At 44.1% G+C, this 22510-nt stretch overlaps 1 protein-coding gene across 1 annotated transcript in view; it reads right to left on the reverse strand.

The window, feature by feature from the left end:
- The window catches only part of LOC126425265 (fasciculation and elongation protein zeta-2), a 428469-nt gene that overhangs the window by 52273 nt on the left and 353686 nt on the right, over positions 1-22510 (reverse strand). Inside the window, exons 3-4 of the mRNA XM_050088235.1 lie at positions 20611-20775; positions 3316-3424 (exon numbers count right to left, since the gene is read on the reverse strand). Coding sequence (XP_049944192.1) covers positions 3316-3424; positions 20611-20775 — 274 coding nt within the window. The remainder of the gene's footprint in view (positions 1-3315; positions 3425-20610; positions 20776-22510) is intronic.

Genomic DNA, 22510 nt, shown 5'->3' on the forward strand with positions numbered 1-22510 from the left:
GCGATACGATAAACCGTAATCGCGATAGGTTACAATCCGACCTTTATCAAAGTCGGAAAAGTGATGGTATGAATTTCTCCTCCTTACACGAGGCATCACAACAACGTTTCACCAGGCAACGCCGGTAAACTGCTGTTTGTGTATGAGAAATCGGTTGGAAACTTTCCTCATGTCAGCACGTTGTAGGTGTCGCCACCGGCGCTAACCTTGTGTGAATGCTCTGAAAAGCGGATCATTTGCATATCACAGCATCTTCCTCCTGTCGGTTAAATTTCGCGTCTGTAGCACGTCATCTTCGTGGTGTAGCACTTTTAATGGCCAATAATGAATTTTCAGAAAAGATAGCGTCTGGTAGGGCGCACAAGACTGGTACTGCTGCGGCCATGTGAGTTGCACGATTTAGAGAAATCGTGATAGTCGGCCGTCTGCTGCCATTGAAATACATCAACGATGAAGGCTGAAAATTTGTACCGGACCGGGACTCGAACACGGATGCTGGACTTCTTTAGAACGGTTGCCTCGCCTGTCCCGCAGATGTTCGCAATGTATGGTGCACCGTCACTGAAAGTACCGAGTACGGATGCCTGGTGTCTGTCCTGAATAACATCAGCGATGGACTCCAAGCCTGCGTTACTCTCTTCACAACCACTTCTTACGTTCCATTATCTTCAACACCCAGAAGTACAGACTGGTTTCTGCACAGGCTGTAAATAACGTTGTTGTTGTTGTGGTCTTCAGTCTTGAGACTGGTTTGATGCAGCTCTCCATGCTACTCCATCCTGTGTAAGCTTCTTCATACACCCAGTACTTACTGCAGCCTACATCCTTCTGAATCTGCTTAGTGTATTCATCTCTTGGGCTCCCTCTACTATTTATACCCTCCACGCTGCCCTCCAATGCTAAAATTGTGATCCCTTGATGCCTCAGAACATGTCCTACCAACCGATCCCTTCTTCTAGTCAGGTTGTGCCACAAAATCCTCTTCTCCTCAATCCTATTCAATGCCTCCTCATTAGTTATGTGATCTACCCATCTAATCTTCATCATTCTTCTGTAGCACCACATTTCGAAAGCTTCTATTCTCTTCTTGTCTAAACTATTTATCGTCCATGTTTCACTTCCATACATGGCTACACTCCATACAAATACTTTCAGAAACGACTTTCTGACACTTAAATCTATACTCGATGTTAACAAATTTCTCTTCTTCAGAAACGCTTTCCTCGCCATTGCCTGTCTACATTTTATATCCTCTCTACTTCGACAATCATCAGTTATTTTGCTCCCCAAATAGCAAAACTCCTTTACTACTTTAAGTGTCTCATTTCCTAATCTAAGTCCCTCAGCATCACCCGACTTAATTCGACTACATTCCATTATCCTCGTTTTGCTTTTGTTGATGTTCATCTTATATCCTCCTTTCAAGACACTGTCCATTCCGTTCAACTGCTCTTCCAAGTCCTTTGCTATCTCTGACAGAATTGCAAAGTCATCGGCGAACCTCAAAGTTTTTATTTCTTCTCCATGGATTTTAATACCTACTCAAAATTTTTCTTTCGTTTCCTTTACTGATTGCTCACTATACAGATTGAATAACATCGGGGAGAGGCTACAACCCTGTCTCACACCCGTCCCAACCACTGCTTCCCTTTCATGCACCTCGACTCTTATAACTGCCATCTGGTTTCTGTACAAATTGTAAATAGCCTTTCGCTCCCTCTATTTTACCCCTGCCACCTTTAGAATTTGAAAGAGAGTATTCCAGTCAACATTGTCAAAAGCTTTCTCTAAGTCTACAAATGCTAGAAACGTAGGTTTGCCTTTCCTTAATCTTTCTTCTAAGATAAGTCGTAAGGTCAGTAGTGCCTCACGTGTTCCAACATTTCTACGGAATCCAAACTGATCTTCCCCAAGGTCGACTTCTACTAGTTTTTCCATTCGTCTGTAAAGAATTCGCGTTAGTATTTTGCAGCCGTCACTTATTAAACTGGTAGTTCGGTAATTTTCACATCTGTCAACACTGCTTTCTTTGGGATTGGAATTATTATATTGTTCTTGAAGTCTGAGGGTATTTCGCCTGTCTCATACATCTTGCTCGCCAGATGGTATAGTCATGACTGGCTCTCGCAAAGCCGTCAGTAGTTCTAATCGAATGTTGTCTACTCCCGGGGCCTTGTTTCGACTCAGGTCTTTCAGTGCTGTGTCAAACTCTTCACGCAGTATAGCATCTCCCATCTTATCTTCATCTACATCCTTTTCCATTTCCATAATATTGTCTTCAAGTAAATCGCCCTTGTATAGACCCTCTATATACTACTTCCACCTTTCTGCTTTCCCTTCTTTGCTTAGAACTGGGTTTCCATCTGTGCTCATGATATTCATACAAGTGGTTCTCTTTTCTCCAAAGGTCTCTTTAATTTTCCTGTAGGCAGTATCTATCTTACCCCTAGTGAGATAAGCCTCTACATCCTTACGTTTGTCCTCTAGGCACCCCTGCTTAGCCATTTTGCACTTCCTGTCGATCTCATTTTTGAGACGTTTGTATTCATTTTTGCCTGTTTCATTTACTGCATTTTTATTTTTTCTCCTTTCATCAATTAAAATGAATATCTCTTCTGTTACCCAAGGATTTCTACCAGCCCTAGTCTTTTTACCTACTTGATCGTCTGCTGCCTTCACTACTTCATCCCTCAAAGCTGCCCATTCTTCTTCTACTGTATTTCTTTCCCCCATTCCTGTCAATTGTTCTCTTATGCTTTCCCTGAAACTCTGTACAACCTCTGGTTTAGTCAGTTTATCCAGGTCCCATCTCCTTAAATTCCCACCTTTTTGCAGTTTCTTCAGTTTTAATCTACAGTTCATAACCAATGGATTGTGGTCAGAGTCCACATCTGCCCCTGGAAATGTCTTACAATTTAAAACCTGGTTCCTAAATCTCTGTCTTACCATTATATAATCTATATGATACCTTTTAGTAACTCCAGGGTTCTTCCATGTATACAACCTTCTTTAATGATTCTTGAACCAAGTGTTAGGCCTCCTATATCTATATCTGGTAAACTTAGAATTCCAAAGACTGTATTCCAGTCATTGTCGAAAGCCCAGTGCGGAAACACTCTTGTTGGCAAAACGTTACGTTATCGGTCCAGACACAGGGCAAAGGTCCCAAAAGAAACGCCTCCGAGCAAAATGTCAAGAAGTATCAACTGTTACACTTCCAACATTCTATATCTAAGTCACAACAGTAATAACAAGTTAAAATTCTTGCTACGATTCTTTCCTGAACAGCAGATGATACGGAGCACGTGAACTTACTGTCCTCGTAGAGAGGTGACTGCAACACTTCCTTGCTTCGCGAGTCGAGCGCGTCGGTGGAGTCGAGGAATGAGTCTGAATCAGGCGAGCACTCGGTGGATGGCGTCTCCTGGAAAGCAGAGGGGACAAGGTACAGCATGAAAAATTAATGGTATGGTAGTTTAGTTTGACAACTTCCAGTGGTATGATGGAATCAAGTAAACAATTTCACGTTTTTTGTATAGAGTTAATCTCTTTTTCCCTTCCATGTTGCTATACACTGTTTAACAACTCCAAATAATCTTTTGCCCAGAAAGAAAAAAAAATGTGTCGAGGCAATTTTGTTTAGCTATGACAGGGACATTAAGCAGCATCGCTGATTTTCTTGTAACTTTGTTTAGTAAGTATTTTTCATGTCGTACACAATATTTTTTATTCTGTAATCCACTCCCTCAAGACCCACTCAAAAACGCAACACAAAACTTACTCTGACTCTCCATACTAGCACTCACCAGGAAAGTACTTGGGCTCGAACAAACACAAATACACCAAAATCGTGTGAGAAATAATGTAAAGGTCTCTCATTGCACTAGTGATACTCCCGCATCTGCAAAACTCTGCGGTCGTCCGTTAGAGGCCTCTGCGTATGCCATGCCGCATTGCACACTGACCTGCAGATACGCCAGTCGGGACCAGTAGGGACGGTGCAGTGTGCCTCTGAAGTTGCGTTTTGTGACATTATTTGTGTACTGAAGCGTCAGATGGCTCGGCGATTGGTAATCAATCCTGCTAATGTATTGCGATTGGTTGAGATGAAGTTACGAAGAACCATTCTTCGTGAAGATGGTATTGGTGTAGAAGACGAATCATTCGCATGTTTTCTGGTATCTATTATAGTGCAAATATATGAGCCTAAGTTAGAAACAGATACTGTTGTAACACTAACACATAATGATGATGATAGGGATGATAATGACGAACAACTCATTGCAGACGGTAGTGCTACGGCAAGTGCGGGAAGAGGCGATGGAGGCACAGTGAATACCAACCGTCTCCCAAGAAGAAGGTTAAAGTTGCAAGTATCATCACGGCGTTTGATGACAACACACTGGAGAACATGTACGATGATTATTACGTAAGAGGTTTCAACACATACGACAAGCTTCTGAAAAGATACCCTAAACTGACGTGGCGTTCAACACTGATATTTTAGAATGTGCAAATAAGCCATGCGATCAACTTGCATTTCTTCACTGTGCGTTTTGCAGCCATTCGTATTGCTCGGTGCATTTTATTGACATTCCGCATTTACATTTATAGTTAAGATTGCTGCATTGCGTATGGCGTCTACAATTACATCTACAGTGATATCTAGAGCATGACTGCAGAGTTTTGCAGAAAAACGACACCCACCAGCACATTCAGAGGTACATAATGGCCCTGTACCCAAACGCTCATACAGATCTGTTTCTTCGAGCCCAAGTACTTTCCTGGTCAGTGGAGGTACCGCCGGTAACGTAGCTTGTCCACTTGCTGGAGTTGACAGTAAACAAATGAAAACACAAGGAAAATGCACACCGTCTTCACTTCAAGATTTGCGTGAGCAGAAGTCACGAACCACGAGAAGGTAGAAGTACCACCCATCTAGCAGAACAGTAATTACAATTATGTTTTCTTGTATAGACGGGTACGTGTAGTATAGTACTGCAGCGCATTCATAAACGACATTTTGTGTTAGCAGAACAACTGTTCGCCAGTTTTGGACGAAATCATTCCGAGCAGCTGGACTGGTCCGACATTGAAGTGCCACGGTCACCAGACTAACCCATCCTGACTTTTCTGTGTGGGGTTGTGTTCAGCCCGCCCGTTCCTGACGTACAAAGTCTTACGGCTCGAATACGAGATGCTGCCGAGCTGGGACGGCCGAGAATCTGGCACGTGGCCTGCCGATGTGGCCGAGCGGTTCTAGGCGCTTCAGTCTGGAACCGCGCGACCGCTACGGTCGCAGGTTCGAATCCTGCCCCGGGCATGGATGTGTGTGATGTCCTTAGGTTGGTTACGTTTAAGTAATTCTAAGTCTAGGGGACTGATGACCTCAGATGTTAAGTCCCATAGTGCTCAGAGCCATTTGAACCATTTTTTGAATCTGGCACGCGAGCAGTGCTCTCGCTCGTGAGCCGTAGCTCTCCCACGTGGCTGCGCCCGCAGCTCGTGGTCTACTGGGGCCGGCACTGGAACTCAGGTTGTTCGGTCAGAGGGTTAGCTGCCCTCTGTAATAAAAAAACTGAGTTAATGGGTCAACGACGAACTTAAACGGATGTCTTACGACGTCCGCCCCGAGCAAATGCAACGAACGAAAACGAAGAAAATGAGATTTAAAACAAAAGTGGCTAGCGTTGCCGCCTCTGGATCACTGGATCCTGGGTTCGATCCTCGGTCGGGTTGTACATTTTTTTTTCTGCCCGGGGACTGAATGTTCGTGTTGTCCTTATCATTTCATCATCCTCATGTCCGCCCCCGGTAGCTGAGTGGTGCTGTCACGGTAGCTCAGCGTGTTCGGTCAGAGGGTTAGCTGCCCTCTGTAATAAAAAAACTGAGTTAACCGATCAACAGCGAACTTAAACGGATGTCTGACGACGTCCGCCCCGAGCAGAGGCAGCGAATAAAAGCGAACAAAGTGAGATTTAGAGAAAAAAGAAAAACAAAAGTTGTCAGCGTGACAGACTGTCAATCCTAAGGGCCCGGGTTCGATTCCCGGCTGGGTCGGAGATTTTCTCCGCTCAGGGACTGGCTGTTGTGTTGTCCGAATCATCATCATTTCATCCCCATCGACGCGCAAGTCGCCGAAGTGGCGTCAAATCGAAAGACTTGCACCAGGCGAGCGGTCTACCCGGCGGGAGGCCCTCGTCACACGACACCATCCTCATCATCATTCGTGACAGTGGTTAGATTGGATTGTGTAAAAATTGGACTGTGTACAAATTGGGACATTGTACGGGCGCTGATAACCGCGCACTTGAGCGCCCCACAAACCAAACATCATCATCACCTGGCTGTACACTTCCCCCAGCACCACGCCACGGTGTCTGGGTGTCAGAAGGCGAAGAACAGAGAAATCGCGAAAGCACCACATTTAGGTGGTAATGCAGTCACACTGCATACAAATTGGTTTCTATTATTCAACAACATAAACCACAAACAAAACAAGTTTGCATTGTTGTTTATTTTTTGGCACACTGAAAACGTAACATGATTTTTATTTGGTACAAACTGTCGACATATGGCAGAAGCAGACAATTTCACTGATTTTCTACTCAGGTTGTCATATAATCGTCAGTTATTTAGTTTCGTAATCCAAAAAAGACGTTCACGCACATATTTAGGGTGGTCCATTGATAGTGACCGGGCCAAATATCTCACGAAATAAGCATCATACGAAAAAACTATAAAGAACGAAACTCGTCTAGCTTGAAGGGGGAAACCAGATGGCGCTACGGTTGGCCCGCTAGATGGCGCTGCTATAGATCAAAAGGATATCAACTGCCTTTTTAAAAAATAGGAATCCCCATTTTTATTACGTATTCGTGTAGTACGTAAAGAAATATGAATGTTTTAGTTGGACAACTTTTTTCACTTTGTGATAAGTGGCGCTGTAATAGTCACAAACGTGTAAGTACGTGATATCACGTAACATTCCGCTAGTGCGGACGGTATTTGCTTCGTGATACATTACCCGTGTTAAAATGGACCGTTTACCAATTGCGGAAAAGGTCGATATCGTGTTGATGTATGGCTATTGTGATCAAAATGCCCAACAGGTGTGTGCTGTGTACGCTGCTCGGTATCCTAGACGACATCATCCAAGTGTCCGGACCGAACGCCGGATAGTTACGTTAATTAAGGAAACAGGAAGTGTCCAGCCACATGTGAAACGTCAACCACGACCTGCAACAAATGATGATGCCCAACTAGGTGTTCCTGGTGCTGCCGCGGCTAATCCGCACATCAGTAGCAGACAAACTGCGTGAGAATCGGGAACCTCAAAAACGTCGGTATTGAGAATGCTACATCAGCATCGATTGCACCCGTACTATATTTCTATGCACCAGGAATTGCATGGCGACGACTTTGAACGCCGTGTACAGTTCTGTCCCTGGACAGACGAGAAATTACGGGACGATGACAGATTTTCTGCATGCGTTCTATTTCGCGACGAAGCGTCATTCACCAACAGTGGTAACGTACCGGCATAAAATGCACTATTGGGCAACGGAAAATCCACGATGGCTGCGACAAGTGGAACATCAGCGACCTTGGCGGGTTAATATATGGTGCGGCATTATGGGAGGAATGACAATAGGCCCCCATTTTATCGATGGCAATCTAAATGGTGCAATGTATGCTGATTTCCTACGTAATGTTCTACCGATGTTCCTACAAGATGTTTCACTGCATGAGAGAATGGCGATGTAGTTCCAACACGATGGATGTGCGGTTGAAGCGGTATTGAATAACATACATATACAACATGCGTCAGCGCATTGTCAATGCATGTGCGAACATTACGGAAGGCGAACTACTCGCTGTTGAGAGGAATGTCGTTACACGTATTGCCAAATGCATTGAGGTTGACGGACATCATTTTGAGCATTTATTGCATTAATGTGGTATTTACAGGTAATCACGCTGTAACAGCATGCGTCCTCAGAAATGATAAGTTTACAAAGGTACATGTATCACATTGGAACAACCGAAATAAAATGTTCAAACGTACCTGCGTTCTGTATTTTAATTTAAAAAACCTACCTGTTACCAACTGTTCGTCTAAAATTGTGAGCCATTTGTTTGTGACTATTAGAGCGCCATCTATCACAAAACGAAAAAATGGTTCAAATGGTTCTGAGCACCATGGGACTTAACTGCTGCGGTCATCAGTCCCCTAGAACTACTTAAACCTAACTAACCTAAGGACATCACATACATCCATGCCCGAGGCAGGATTCGAACCTGCGACCGTAGCAGTCGTGCGGTTCCAGACTGGAGCGCCTAGAACCGCTAGGCCACTCTGGCCGGCCACAAAGCGGAAAAAGTGGTCCATTCATATTTCTTTACCTACTACACGAATATGTAATAAAAAATTGGGGTTCCTATTTTAAAAAACGCAGTTGATATCCGTTTGACCTATGGCAGCGCCATCTAGCGGGCCAACCATAGCGCCATCTGGTTTCCCCCTTCAAGCTAGACAAGTTTCGTTCTCTGTAGTTTTTTCGTTTGACGCTTATTTCGTGAGATATTTGGCCTGGTCACGATCAATGGACCACCCTGTATAGATCGAAACATTTTATCATATTTGAAACATCATTATGGAGATGTGGAAACTTTTCATGAGGAAAACAACTTAGACCTCCAGGACAGCGTTAGTGTAAAGGAGTTGGTCTTTTAAACGGGAATTACACTGCAGGTCAGTCCTGTATGTGTATGCACATAGGCCCTTTCAACTGCAACAGCAAACGGTCTGGAAAACAGATGTAAACATGTCAGTGTCCTCAAAAGGTTTACAAAACTATACTTGTAATACTTTCAAGTCCACAATGAGTTCTTCAGACATCGTGGTTTCTTTAATGCCAGTGAGCTTAGGAGCTGGACGGTGCTTTTTTTTTTTTGGCACAACTTGTCCCTTCCACTATGTTATTTTATTTTTACATGCATTGCCACCAAATCAAAAATGAGTTGTTTCTCACCTTGCAATATCTTACTGTGGGCAGTGTGGAATGAAGTCCACTTAAGATATGAGGTCTGAAATTTTTTTTTTCTGATGTTCTAAGTTTCGTTCCTGCCTCCTTTTCCAAACATGTGTTCAGTCATGCCCCCTGACTTAACCGACGTACTCTGCAGTATTGTATATAGCGTGCATTCTCTTCATTCATTTCCATCGAAAACTCATGAACTGATTGTGGAATAATGCATTCGACTTCAGAAAATTTATTATGCGTAGCACCAATTTCATCACTTGCTCCATGCCTGCAAAAAAGAGCTTCTTGAAGTAGGGAACAATGAATCCCCTCTCAGGGTCATTGCAATTTTTTGCTCTTTCATCATCAACTAAATCTTAAAATTGTTTCTACACGGTGTAATCTTGTTCCGTACCAAATTTGTAGTACCTTTCGATTATGTGATTCTGTATCTATTAAGTGATATTGAGAATTTTATCCTCTCCTTCCGTCATTCCCATTCATTTTTAAAGGCTCGAGATCGCTGGAATGCCTCTTTCTGAGGAAACAGCCACTGGACCTGTGAAATCGTTTATACCACAAACAAATTGCGAAGGGTAAACTGAGCTGACACTACGATTCTGCCGAACTGAAGGAAGTCGTTGTCCACCGAGAAACGCCGCACTGCAGTGCTGAACGAATTGTCGCGCAGTACAGTCTACTTCCGAGAACGGCCGAGCAAAGCCGAGAAGAGCCGTCCGGCACAGGACGGTCGCGTGCAGTTTGGCACGCCGTGGCCGGCCCTGGACTACGTCGACCCGTTATGCTCCTGGAGCACCTCTCAGAATTCGATACCTGTTACCGCGCCTACTAGCCACTGGCCACGAAACACTGGAACAACAGGATTGCTCACTCCAGTATCTCGTATGCAATTTTCTTGTAAGATGCATTTCATTTTCTCCGAACACTTCTAATAAATCTGTTCCATTCACTTCCGCAGTTACTATATTCTGTCTTGCTCAACTGTTTATTGGCCATGTACGAGGCTAAACTCGAGATAAATTTAGCAAATTTCTATTTCCCTGCTTTCTTCGAAACGTTTTCCTTGCTAATGCCCTATACATTTTATATTCTTTCTACGTTGATCATCATCAAGTACTTTTCTACTACTTTTAGTGTCTCGTTTGCTAAACTAATTCCATTGGCTCCACGTGTTTTAACTGGACTACACAGGTTGAAAAATATTTAAACCGACAAACTCTGGGAGGTTGTAGGGGACATGAAAACAAATATTTTTCTCTAATGTCATTTTTTCCTATGAGGAGTATTTAAACCGGTAGAGGAAGATTTCTCTGGCGGCAAATTAATTAAACCAAAAAATACTTTTCCATTTTTTATGACCAAGAGACAACACATTAACGCAACTCAATTTCAGTTACAGTAGATTTTCAAAAATGCCCCCATTGACACGTAAACAAAGGTTACACCGTCGGATCATGTTCTGTCTGACATGGGCAAAAACCCCGGGAGTATCCTGAATTATTCCTGCTGCTGCTGCTACTATCCGGGCAACCAGATCCTCTTCTGATGCAACAGGGGTTGCGTAAACAAGGTTGCGCATCTCTCCCCACACAAAAGAGTCCAGAGGGGACACATCTGCCAATCCACGTTTCTGGGAACCGTCGGTCCAGGAATCGACGCACACGACGACTGAAATGTGCCGGCGCCCCGTCATGTTGGAACCACATGCGTTGTCTTGTAGGGAGCGGGACGTCTTCCAGGAATTCTGGCAATGCTCTGGCGAGAAAATTGTAATAGTGCCTGCCATTCAATGGCCTAGGTAGCAGATACTGCCCAATTAAACAGTCCCCAACAACAGCGACCCACACATTAACGAAGAACCGCCCTTTATGAGCGCTAGTAACTATGGCATGTAGGTTATCCTCATTCCAAACATGCGAATAGTGCATGTTGAAGACTCCATCACGCCCGAACGTTGCTTCATCGGTAAACAACACAGAGGATGGAAATGTAGGATGCATTTCACACTTTTCCAGGTACCACTGCGGAAACTGTGCTCTGGGTGGAAAATCTACTGGTTCCAGGTTGTGGACACGCTGTAAGTGAAATGGACGTAACAATTGCTCTCGAAGGAATGTTCTTACATTCGTCTGATTCGTCCCCATGTTACGTGCAATTGCACGAGTGCTGATCGAAGGATCCCGCTCCACATGCTGCAAGACAGCTTCCTCAAATTGCAGCGTTCTTACGGTGCGACGGCGTCCCTGTCCAGGTAATCTGCTAAATGACCCGGTCTCACGCAGATGTTGGTACACAGCAGCAAAGGTCGTATGATGCGGGATACGGCGATTAGGATATTGTTGTTGGTAAACCCGCTGTGCAGCTCGTCCGTTGTGGTGCGCTACGTATTACGCACCAACCATATCAGTGTACTCACTCCAGGTGTATCGCTCCATTAGTAAACAGAGACAATGCACTACTACACTGGTGGACAGCAGTGGCCTACAACTGAAGAGCGTAATACGCCCTCTAACAACTGAAGACCGTAATACGGCCTCTAACAACTGAAGAACATAATACGGCCTCCACCGGTTTGAATAATCCTCATAGGAAAAAATGACATTAGGAAAAAATATTTGTTTTGGTGTCCCCTACAACCTTCCAGAGTTTGTCGGTTTAAGTATTTTTCACCCTGTATTAAATTTCCCCAGAATGAGATTTTCACTCTGCAGCGGAGTGTGCGCTGATACGAAACTTCCTGGCAGATTAAAACTGTGTGCCCGACCGAGACTCGAACTCGGGACCTTTGCCTTTTGCGGGCAAGTGCTCTACCATCTGAGCTACCGAAGCACGACTCACGCCCGGTACCCACAGCTTTACTTCTGCCAGTCCCGAGTTCGAATCTCGGTCGGGCACACAGTTTTAATCTGCTAGGTAGTTTCAAATTTCCCCAGTTTTTACTTTTGTGATGTCCATCTTACACTGACGTGACAAACCTATGAGATACCTCCTAATACCGTCTCGAACATCCGTATAGCCGGCCGGGGTGGCCGAGCGGTTCTAGGCGCTCCAGTCTGGAACCGCGCGACCGCTACGGTCGCAGGTTCGAATCCTGCTTCGGGCATGGATGTGTGTGATGTCCTTGGGTTAGTTAAGTTTAAGTAGTTCTAAGTCTAGGGGACTGATGACCTCAGAAGTTAAGTCCAATAGTGCTCAGAGCCATTTGAACCATTTTTGTCCTCTCAATTATGTCCAATAAATGTTCGATGTAATTGATGTTGTGCGATCTAGGTGATCAAATAATTTTCCCTAATTGTCCACAATGTTCATCCAGCCAGTCCGAAAGAACTGTGGCTGAGAGACACGGTGCATTGTCATCCATAAAAATTCCATCGTTGTTTGGGAACATGAAGTCCATGAATGGCTGCAAATGGTCTCCATGTAGCCGAACATAGCCATTTTCAGTCACTGATTCATGTAAATGCAGCCCACAACATTATGAAGCCTCCACCAGCTTGCACATAGCTTTGTTGACAACTCGGCTGCGTGGCTCCGTAGGGTCTGCGCTATACTCGAACCTTGCCATCAGTTCTTACCATCCAATGACCGGGATTCATCTGAGCAGGCCACAGTTTTCCGGTCGTCTAGGGTCCAACCGACATCGTTATCTGATAGCACTGACAACACTACGCAAACGCCGCTGCTCTTGGTAGTCAGGTGTAGGCCGTTTGAGGCGTAGCGCCGTATACCGATCCTGCCTTGGAGGCGGTTAAGTGGGAGATGTGTCTCAGAGCTGGAGAGTGACAGATGGTGACGCGAGATTGGACGCGCACGTAGTTTATGTATCGGCCGATAGAGGACAGTATTGAATAGGGGGACTGGATTTTGGTTTCGATTGTGCCCACTAGAGTGCACTAAACTAATAGAATGTTTTTCATAAACTGTTCTAGTATTTTCATAAAGCGTTGTTATGTCTTTTTGTGTATGTAAAATGTTATAAATGTGTTTTATCAGTATGAATGATGCGTGAGTGTGGTTTAAGGTTAATATGAAGATAATTGTTTAAAGAGTTATGTAGTGGGATTTAGTGTGGGAACATTTCAAAGAAGTATGGATATGAACAAAGGGGATTTTTGTAGAATAGATTTGTAAAGTACGTTTATGGTAAAGGGGAAGTTAATTCAGATATAAATAACAATAGTAAATAACTTTATGCATAAACAAAACATCAGCTTATTAGATAATTACGTCGGTGAAAAGTGCAGTCGTTGGGTATACTATTTTGCGATTGGTTATTGATGAAAAGCGCGGACTGACGCGGAAGAATGTTGTTTTGCTATTGGCTGTTGAGTAAACTGACCATTGGTAAAGCAATATTCTTCGCGCGCCTTTCTCTGCCGGTAGAGAAGACAGAGTATTCTAGAGAAGAGTCGGAGCCTAGCCATGAAACAGTTCGGACGTGTGTAGTAGTAGTTCCGATGGAAATGTTAAGTTGCCGGATCTAGCAGTGTTTCATACATCAAAAGTGTTGGAAAGTTACGGCATAATTATTCTGATGTGTGTGTAGAAATTTCGGAATTTTTAAGTGAATTTTGTGACGAGATAAGACATATATTCTGCGTGGCTTATTGAGCAGGTCGGTGGCTAAAAACTGTGACTGCATTTGGTACCGACAGACTTAATATTTGGCAAGCATTATCGATCTAAAACAATCAGTATTTTTGTAGCTATTACGTTTTCGGGAAATGCAACACCATAAACTTGCTAACGTGAGTGAAAGGGATTGTGAGTGACTGTGTTAAGACTAGCACGGGCTTCGCAATGATACTTGTTCACCTAAGTTTCAGAATATACACTCCTGGAAATTGAAATAAGAACACCGTGAATTCATTGTCCCAGGAAGGGGAAACTTTATTGACACATTCCTGGGGTCAGATACATCACATGATCACACTGACAGAACCACAGGCACATAGACACAGGCAACAGAGCATGCACAATGTCGGCACTAGTACAGTGTATATCCACCTTTCGCAGCAATGCAGGCTGCTATTCTCCCATAGAGACGATCATAGAGATGCTGGATGTTGTCCTGTGGAACGGCTTGCCATGCCATTTCCACCTGGCGCCTCAGTTGGACCAGCGTTCGTGCTGGACGTGCAGACCGCGTGAGACGACGCTTCATCCAGTCCCAAACATGCTCAATGGGGGACAGATCCGGAGATCTTGCTGGCCAGGGTAGTTGACTTACACCTTCTAGAGCACGTTGGGTGGCACGGGATACATGCGGACGTGCATTGTCCTGTTGGAACAGCAAGTTCCCTTGCCGGTCTGGGAATGGTAGAACGATGGGTTCGATGACGGTTTGGATGTACCGTGCACTATTCAGTGTCCCCTCGACGATCACCAGTGGTGTACGGCCAGTGTAGGAGATCGCTCCCCACACCATGATGCCGGGTGTTGGCCCTGTGTGCCTCGGTCGTATGCAGTCCTGATTGTGGCGCTCACCTGCACGGCGCCAAACACGCATACGACCATCATTGGCACCAAGGCAGAAGCGACTCTCATCGCTGAAGACGACACGTCTCCATTCGTCCCTCCATTCACGCCTGTCGCGACACCACTGGAGGCGGGCTGCACGATGTTGGGGCGTGAGCGGAAGACGGCCTAACGGTGTACCTGTACACGCCATCCAAGCTCTGTTTGACTCAATGCCCAGGCGTATCAAGGCCATTATTACGGCCAGAGGTGGTTGTTCCTGGTACTGATGTCTCAGGATCTATGCATCCAAATTGCGTGAAAATGTAATCACATGTCAATTCTAGTATAATATTTTGTCCAATGAATACCCGTTTATCATCTGCATTTCTTCTTGGTGTAGCGATTTTAATGGCCAGTAGTGTACTTGCTCAGTCAACGCTGTGGTGTGTTCTGAAATGATGGCTGCACATAAAGCCTCACAAGTTGCAGTTACTGCAGCAATTACATCCCGGCACCGTAACATAAATTACTAATTTTCGTATTTCAGTTATCCAGGATATCGTAGAGGACACTTTTCGCATACGACTTATATTTTCGAACGAATCGACGTTTCGTCCATTGGGTAAAGTGAAGCAACATAATATAAGACTCACCGAAACTGAATGTGTCTTGTGCCGTTTCTGTTCACAAAGTTTACGGATCTTTCTTTTTTGTGGTGGAACGTGTGACAGGAACGTCATACCTGACATTGTAATGTAATGGACTACTGAAACTACCGATACCACCGGCTGACGAGGTGTGCGGTGCCGTCAATCAACTTGAAAGAGCAAGTGAACTTTAACTACCTAAACATAAACATATTATTATTTTGTTACAAAACTGCTAATATGACGACAATAATGAGGTATATTGTCACAGAACTATATTATAAACACTTTTCATTTTTCATACTATGTTTTTCATGTATGTATACGTGCGATGTGTAAAATATCGATATACAACCAAGGTTGGCAGTACTGCACAGTTTTTAAGCGCTGTGAACAGGAGCCGGTTGTTGGCGGGTGTAGAGACAATGGGCAGTTGGTGTTGAGACGTCTTGTAATACGCATGCTTTGAGAAGGTCAAGGATAGAGGGAACGAAATGATGTATTGGAAAAGCTGTTACATTGAAAATTATTGAATATCGTCATGATCAGCATTTATAAAATAAAAGTTGGAAGTTTAACTATGTATCAGGTCTTACGCAGCAGAATACACACCCTGGACCTCAAATTGATTTAACAAACAGCGGATGGCGAGATTCATCACTTGACGACGAGCATGCAACAACGACCAATAAAGGTAAGAAAGTTAGATTACTCTAAATTCAAATTGTGATGACAGCTAACTTTCTCCGCGTCTTCAACCCTGTATGTACTCTGTTGTCAGAGTGAGCAGCGTGATGGGGACCTGTGGTCGACTAGGCACACCAGGGAGACCATACAGGTTGAAAATTATAATTTGTAGCTTAATATACTACTACTGATAATAATTAATATTTGTCCCCCGGAGAAAGAGGTGCATTACAACATGCTGAAAATTGGTTCTTTCCTCAACTTCACGAAGATTGCAATGATTTCATTTTTATGCTTGACGGCGGCTCTGCTTTACTTTCACCTTGAGGTGCGACTTTATCTTAACACTACATTCCACAACGCTCGATTGGCCAACAAGTTCTCGTTCATTGCTTTTGACCTCCGATGTCACCAGATCTCAGATGTTGGGATTTTTTTGTGTGGGGGTGCATAAAAGTCATTGTTGCGCCTGTGGCAGCTACTCTTACAAGAGCTGAGAAAACGAATTTTGAAGCTGTCGATTCATTAAACGGGAACCTGTTGATTCGTGTGTGGAATGAAATGGACTACCGTTTCGACGTTTCTCGAGCAACGCGTGGTGCTTATGTTCAGTTACGGTATAGTGTCTGTGCAAACATAAAACTTTGAACCTTCGTCTATATTGACTTCTCAAGTAATAGAACGCAGTACGTTGTCCTCGATGGCGAGTGTTCATCGGAGGTGAGGGTATCATCTGGAGTGCCCCAGGGAAGTGTGGTAGGTCCGCTGTTGTTTTCTATCTACATAAATGATCTTTTGGATAGGGTGGATAGCAATGTGCGGCTGTTTGCTGATGATGCTGTGGTGTACGGGAAGGTGTCGTCGTTGAGTGACTGTACGAGGATACAAGATGACTTGGACAGGATTTGTGATTGGTGTAAAGAATGGCAGCTAACTCTAAATATAGATAAATGTAAATTAATGCATAGGAATAAGAAAAAGACTCCCGCAATTTTTGAATACTCCATTAGTAGTGTAGCGCTTGACACAGTCACGTCGATTAAATAATTGGGCGTAACATTGCAGAGCGATATGAAGTGGGACAAGCACGTAATGGCAGTTGTGGGGGAGGCGGATAGACGTCTTCGGTTCATTGGTAGAATTTTGGGGAGATGGGGTTCACCTGTAAAGGAGACCGCTTATAAAACACTAATATGACCTATTCTTGAGTACTGCTCCAGCGTTTGGGATCCCTATCAGGTCGGATTGAGGGAGGACATAGAATCAATTCAGAGGCGGGCTGCTAGATTTGTTACTGGTAGGTTTGATCATCACGCGAATGTTACGGAAATGCTTCAGGAACTCGGGTGGGAATCTCTGGAGGAAAGGAGGCGTTCTTTTCGTGAATCACTACCGAGGAAATTTAGAGAACCAGCATTTGAGACTGACTGCAGTACAATTTTACTGCCGCCAACTTATATTTCGCGGAAAGACCACAAAGATAAGAGAGATTAGGGCTCGTACAGAGGCATATGTTGTTGTTGTTGTGGTCTTCAGTCCTGAGACTGGTTTGACGCAGCTCTCCATGCTACTCTATCCTGTGCAAGCTTCTTCATCTCCCAGTACCTACTGCAGTCTACATCCTTCTGAATCTGCTTAGTGTATTCATCTCTTGGTCTCCCTCTACGATATGTACCATCCACGCTGCCCTCCAATGCTAAATTTGTGATCCCTTGATGCCTCAGAACATGTCCTACCAACCGATCCCTTCTTCTAGTCAAGTTGTGCCACAAACTCCTCTTCTCCCCAATCCTATTCAATACTTCATCATTAGTTATGTGATCTACCCATCTAATCTTCAGCATTCTTCTGTAGCACCACATTTCGATAGCTTCTATTCTCTTCTTATCCAAACTATTTATCGTCCATGTTTCACTTCCATACATGGCTACACTCCATACAAATACTTTCAGAAACGACTTCCTGACACTTAAATCTATACTCGATGGTAACAAATTTCTCTTCTTCAGAAACGCTTTCCTTACCATTGCCATTCTACATTTTATATCCTCTCTACTTCGACCATCATCAGTTATTTTGCCCCCCAAATAGCAAAACTCCTTTACTACTTTAAGTGTCTCATTTCCGAATCTAATTCCCTCAGCATCACCCGACTTAATTCAACTACATTCCATTATCCTCGTTTTGCTTTTGTTGATGTTCATCTTATATCCTCCTTTCAAGACACTGTCCATTACGTTCAACTGCTCTTCCAAGTCCTTTGCTGTCTCTGACAGAATTACAATGTCATCGGCGAACCTCAAAGTTTTTATTTCTTCTCCATGGATTTTAATACCTACTCCGAAATTTTCTTTTGTTTCCTTTACTGCTTGCTCAATATACATATTGAATAACATTAGGGAGAGGCTACAACCCTGTCTCACTCCTTTCCCAACCACTGCTTCCCTTTCACGCCCCTCGACTCTTATAACTGCCATCTGGTTTCTGTACAGAGGCATACAGGCAGTCATTTTTCCCTCGTTCTGTTTGGGAGTGGAACAGGGAGAGAAGATGCTAGTTGTGGTACGAGGTACCCTCCGCCACGCACCGTATGGTGGATTGCGGAGTATGTATGTAGATGTAGATGTATCCAGTGACACGAGCAACATGTCTATCTTTCTTAGTTCGTTTGCAAAAAACAATTTAAATCTGTCCTTTCTTCTTGAATCACCCTGCACTTCAATATATGCTCTAACTCTAGAGTGCAGCTCACTTAATGAATTTTTACCACGGGTGGTGTTGCAACAAGATGGGGTTATTTGTTCATTTCCCGACAGATGGATTGGTAGAAAAGGTCGAATATCTCGACCACCACTGTGGCGTGCATACTGTAAGACCTTCAATGCACGCACCATCAGTATATTTGACTTGTCGCTCTAACGAAGTGTCAGCAATATGTCTCGTGGTCTTATTGTGGCGTGTTTATCTTCTGCCATTAGGTCAGACGATAGAAATACCACTTGCACGCTTAGAGTAGCAGATTGACGGTGACCAACTTTAAACAGAGCTGGATTAATTTTCACACATATTAATTAAAATAATAACAAGCATAAAAATTACTTTACTTGGTTGTGGATGCTATTCACAATTGACAATCTGAAGTTCTTTTGGTATTGGTACCTTAATCTTATTCTCACATATCCGATACTTGACAAAAGTGTCTATACATTTATCTTCATGGCTATGTACAGGAATATGGTAATCTTATTAGGTGCAGACTGAAACTTGACTGTAGACTAGTACAGACAAATGTAGAACTCTTACAGACTGTTGCAGAGAAATGCAGACTGGTATAGACTAATGCAGACTGGTACAGATTGGTGCAGACCTACTAATCGGAGGTCTGTACACTCGTTATAATACCTCGCGCGTTCATGTATCACTGCGCGAGTGTGATCTGCGAGGAGAAAAGGTTCTACGTTAGCAGCAATCTCATTGGCTGCGTTACATAATAATACGCGGATCGGCGGAAGCAGAATTTGGTCCGTCTCTACGACAGCGCCATCTCGTAGGGCGGAGACGGACGAGCTCTGCGCCTGCGCTGTTGTGCTTAGCGGGGCGCGTTCTAGTGGGATAGTTGTGTACGCGCTGACTACGCGGAACTATGTAGACAACAACCACATTCACCAGACGTAATCCTTGTTGACGTTAAGGATAACACGTTTAGTTAACCAGTTTCTTATGTGCAAATTCTTACAGCACAAATACGAGATGCTGTACAGACGGTGAGGAAAGAGATGATGTGAAACACACGGAGAGGAATTGAGTATCGCCTTCAGTCAGCAAACGGAGCACATGCGGGAGTGTATCCGTAGAAAACTTTACCACAAGTTCAGCTACCATTTGCAACAAGCCGGACAGCTGTATGGAGCATAGCTCCTTAGAAACAACTTTTTATAATTGTTGTGTACATAGTTCCACATAGTCAGCGCGTACACAACTTCCCCACTAGAGCGCGCCCCGCTAAGCACAACAGCGCAGGCGCAGCGCTCGTCCGTCTCCACACTACGAGATGGCGCTGCCTTAGAGACAGACCAAATTCTGCTTCCGCCGATCCGCGTATTAATATGTAACGCAGCCAATGAGATTGCTGTTAACGTAGAACCTTTTCTCCTCGCGGATCACACTCGCCCAGTGATACCTGAACATGTGAGGTATTATAACGAGTGTACAGACCTCCGATTAGTCAGTCTGCATTAGTTTATAGTCAAGTTTCAGTCTGCACCTAATAAGATTATCATATTCCTGTACATTGCTATGAAGATAAATGTATAGACACTTTGTCAAGTATCAGAGATATGTGAGAATAAGATTAACATACCAAGACCAAAGGAACTTCAGATTGTCGATTGTAAACAGCATCCAGAATCAAGTTACGTAATGTCTATGCTTTTTATTATTTTAATAAATGTGTGTGAAAATAAACCAAGTTCTGTTTAAAGTTGGTCACCATCAATCTGCTACTCTAAGCATGTAAGTGGCATTTCTATCGTCTGACCTAACGGCAGAAGATAAACACGCCACAATAAGACCACGAGACATATTGCTGACACTCGCCTACTTCGTTAGAGCGACAAGTCAAATAATCTGATGGTGTGTGTACCGGAGGTCTTACAGTACGCACAGCACAGTAATAGTGGACAGAGTTGACGCTCGCCCTGTACGGTAGCAGCCACGTGTGGGGAGCCAACAACTGACAGTCCTCGGCTGAGAGCAGACGGCCGGCTCACCTGCATCATGTCGTCGATCTCGCGGATGACCTCGTCGGCGGTCTTGATGGGCTCCTTGTCGGCGTTGAGGCCCGACAGGATGAGCGCGTGCATGTCCAGGTCGCTGGCCACCGCCTCGTCCTCCGAGCTCAGGTCCAGGGGGTCCTCGTCAGGGGACAACTTGTCCTGCGAGAGAAGCACACGGGTAATGTAGTGGACAGCGGTATGGCGCGCAGCGTGCGAAAGCCTCGCTTTGCTGACGCTGATTCTTCATACTGTGATACTACATTCAATTTGTTTGCGCATATGTATAACTAAATGGCTCATACAGCCACCTGCCCATCTAACGCCTTCCAGGGGCAACAAAGCTGTGGCTTCCAGTATTCCATATTCTGGGTGGTTGCAATGAAAATGATGCTACTCACAGAAGTGCAGTGGGCGCTGTACTTATCGTATGGCTCCGGAACTTGGTAGATATGCTGATGTGAAACTTCTTGGCAGTCTAGACCGAGACTGGAACTCGGGACTTTTGCCTTTCGCGTGCTCTACCACTTGCCCGCGAAAGGCAAAGGTCCCGAGTTCCAGTCTCGGTACGACACACAGTTTTAATCTGCCAGGAAGTTTCATATCAGCGCACACTCCGCTGCAGAGTGAAAATCTCAATATGCTGATGTGTTAACGCAGAACCGATTTACACTGGAAATAAAAATTAGTTCCAGTTTTGGCTACCAGATGCAAATCTGGCGCTGTGAATGCGAGAAAGACATATAGAGATGTTTCCATGTGTAATGGATGAGGAATGGGACGTGGGCACAAAAGGTCAAAGAAGAGTGAAGGGCACAATATTGATTTTATTGTTAACTGCCGCTTACATGGTGTGGAGACGTCGATGAAGCGCTCTACAGCGCCAGATTTGCACCTGGTGGCCAAAACTCGAACTAATTCTTTTTAAGGCGTAAATCCGTTTCAGATTAACGCATTAGCATATCTCCCAAGTTTCGCTGCCACACAACAATTACAGCCCACACTGTACCTTTGTAAGAAGCTGCACTTTAATTATTACCATCCAGTAATTAATGACACAATTTAATAATTTAAGTGGTATCATAATCTACTTATTAAGAGATTTAATAAGTCATGTAATAAAGACAGAAACAGTGTACGAGGGTGTGCAGGAAAGTAATGTCTCGGAATTTTTAATGTGAAAACTCTTAAAGGTCTTTAAATAAAACAAATGTTATTAACATGTCCTCTGTAGCGTGTCAACTTGGCGGTGTGTAATGTAGCTATGCCGCTGCGTGAGAAACAGGGTGCTGTAATCGAGTTTGGAATTCGAAGAGTCCGTCCGCCTGCGGCAATCCGACGCCTTGGATTCACTGTCATCGATATCATCCATAGAGCCCCGACTTGGCCCCATCCGATTTTCATCTGTTTCCAGAACTTAAAGAACACCTCCGAGGACTTCACTCTGATAGTGATGAAGCGGTGCAAGCAGAAGTGAGGTCCGTCAAGAAAGCCAAACAGTCCACAGTGACGGTATCAACAAACTGGACTCTCATTGGGAGGAAAGAATGTTAATACCGTTTGTTTTATTTGAAAAGATTTAAGAGTTTTCACGTAAAGAACTCGGGGTCATTACTTTTGAGGACGCTCTCACTTATGTGGTAGCGTAATTCACGGCGCGCAAATTACTCGAACTATATGCATCCAGTATTTTACAATGAGAACACTTAACGACTTCCAACAAACTTTACACATATTCTGAAATATTTTCGAAACTTTTTCTCGCTGACAACGTCCTGCAAAATTATAGAAGGGAAAAATTTTACCGTTTCTGGATTTTCGCTGTTCATGTAGCACAGCTATAACGTCAGGCATGGCGTTTCAATTTATTACTTATTTACTACCGACTCTATTCGCA

This window comes from Schistocerca serialis, chromosome 10, assembly GCF_023864345.2.
Source record: "Schistocerca serialis cubense isolate TAMUIC-IGC-003099 chromosome 10, iqSchSeri2.2, whole genome shotgun sequence".
In the NCBI taxonomy this organism is placed as follows: Eukaryota; Metazoa; Arthropoda; class Insecta; order Orthoptera; family Acrididae; genus Schistocerca; species Schistocerca serialis.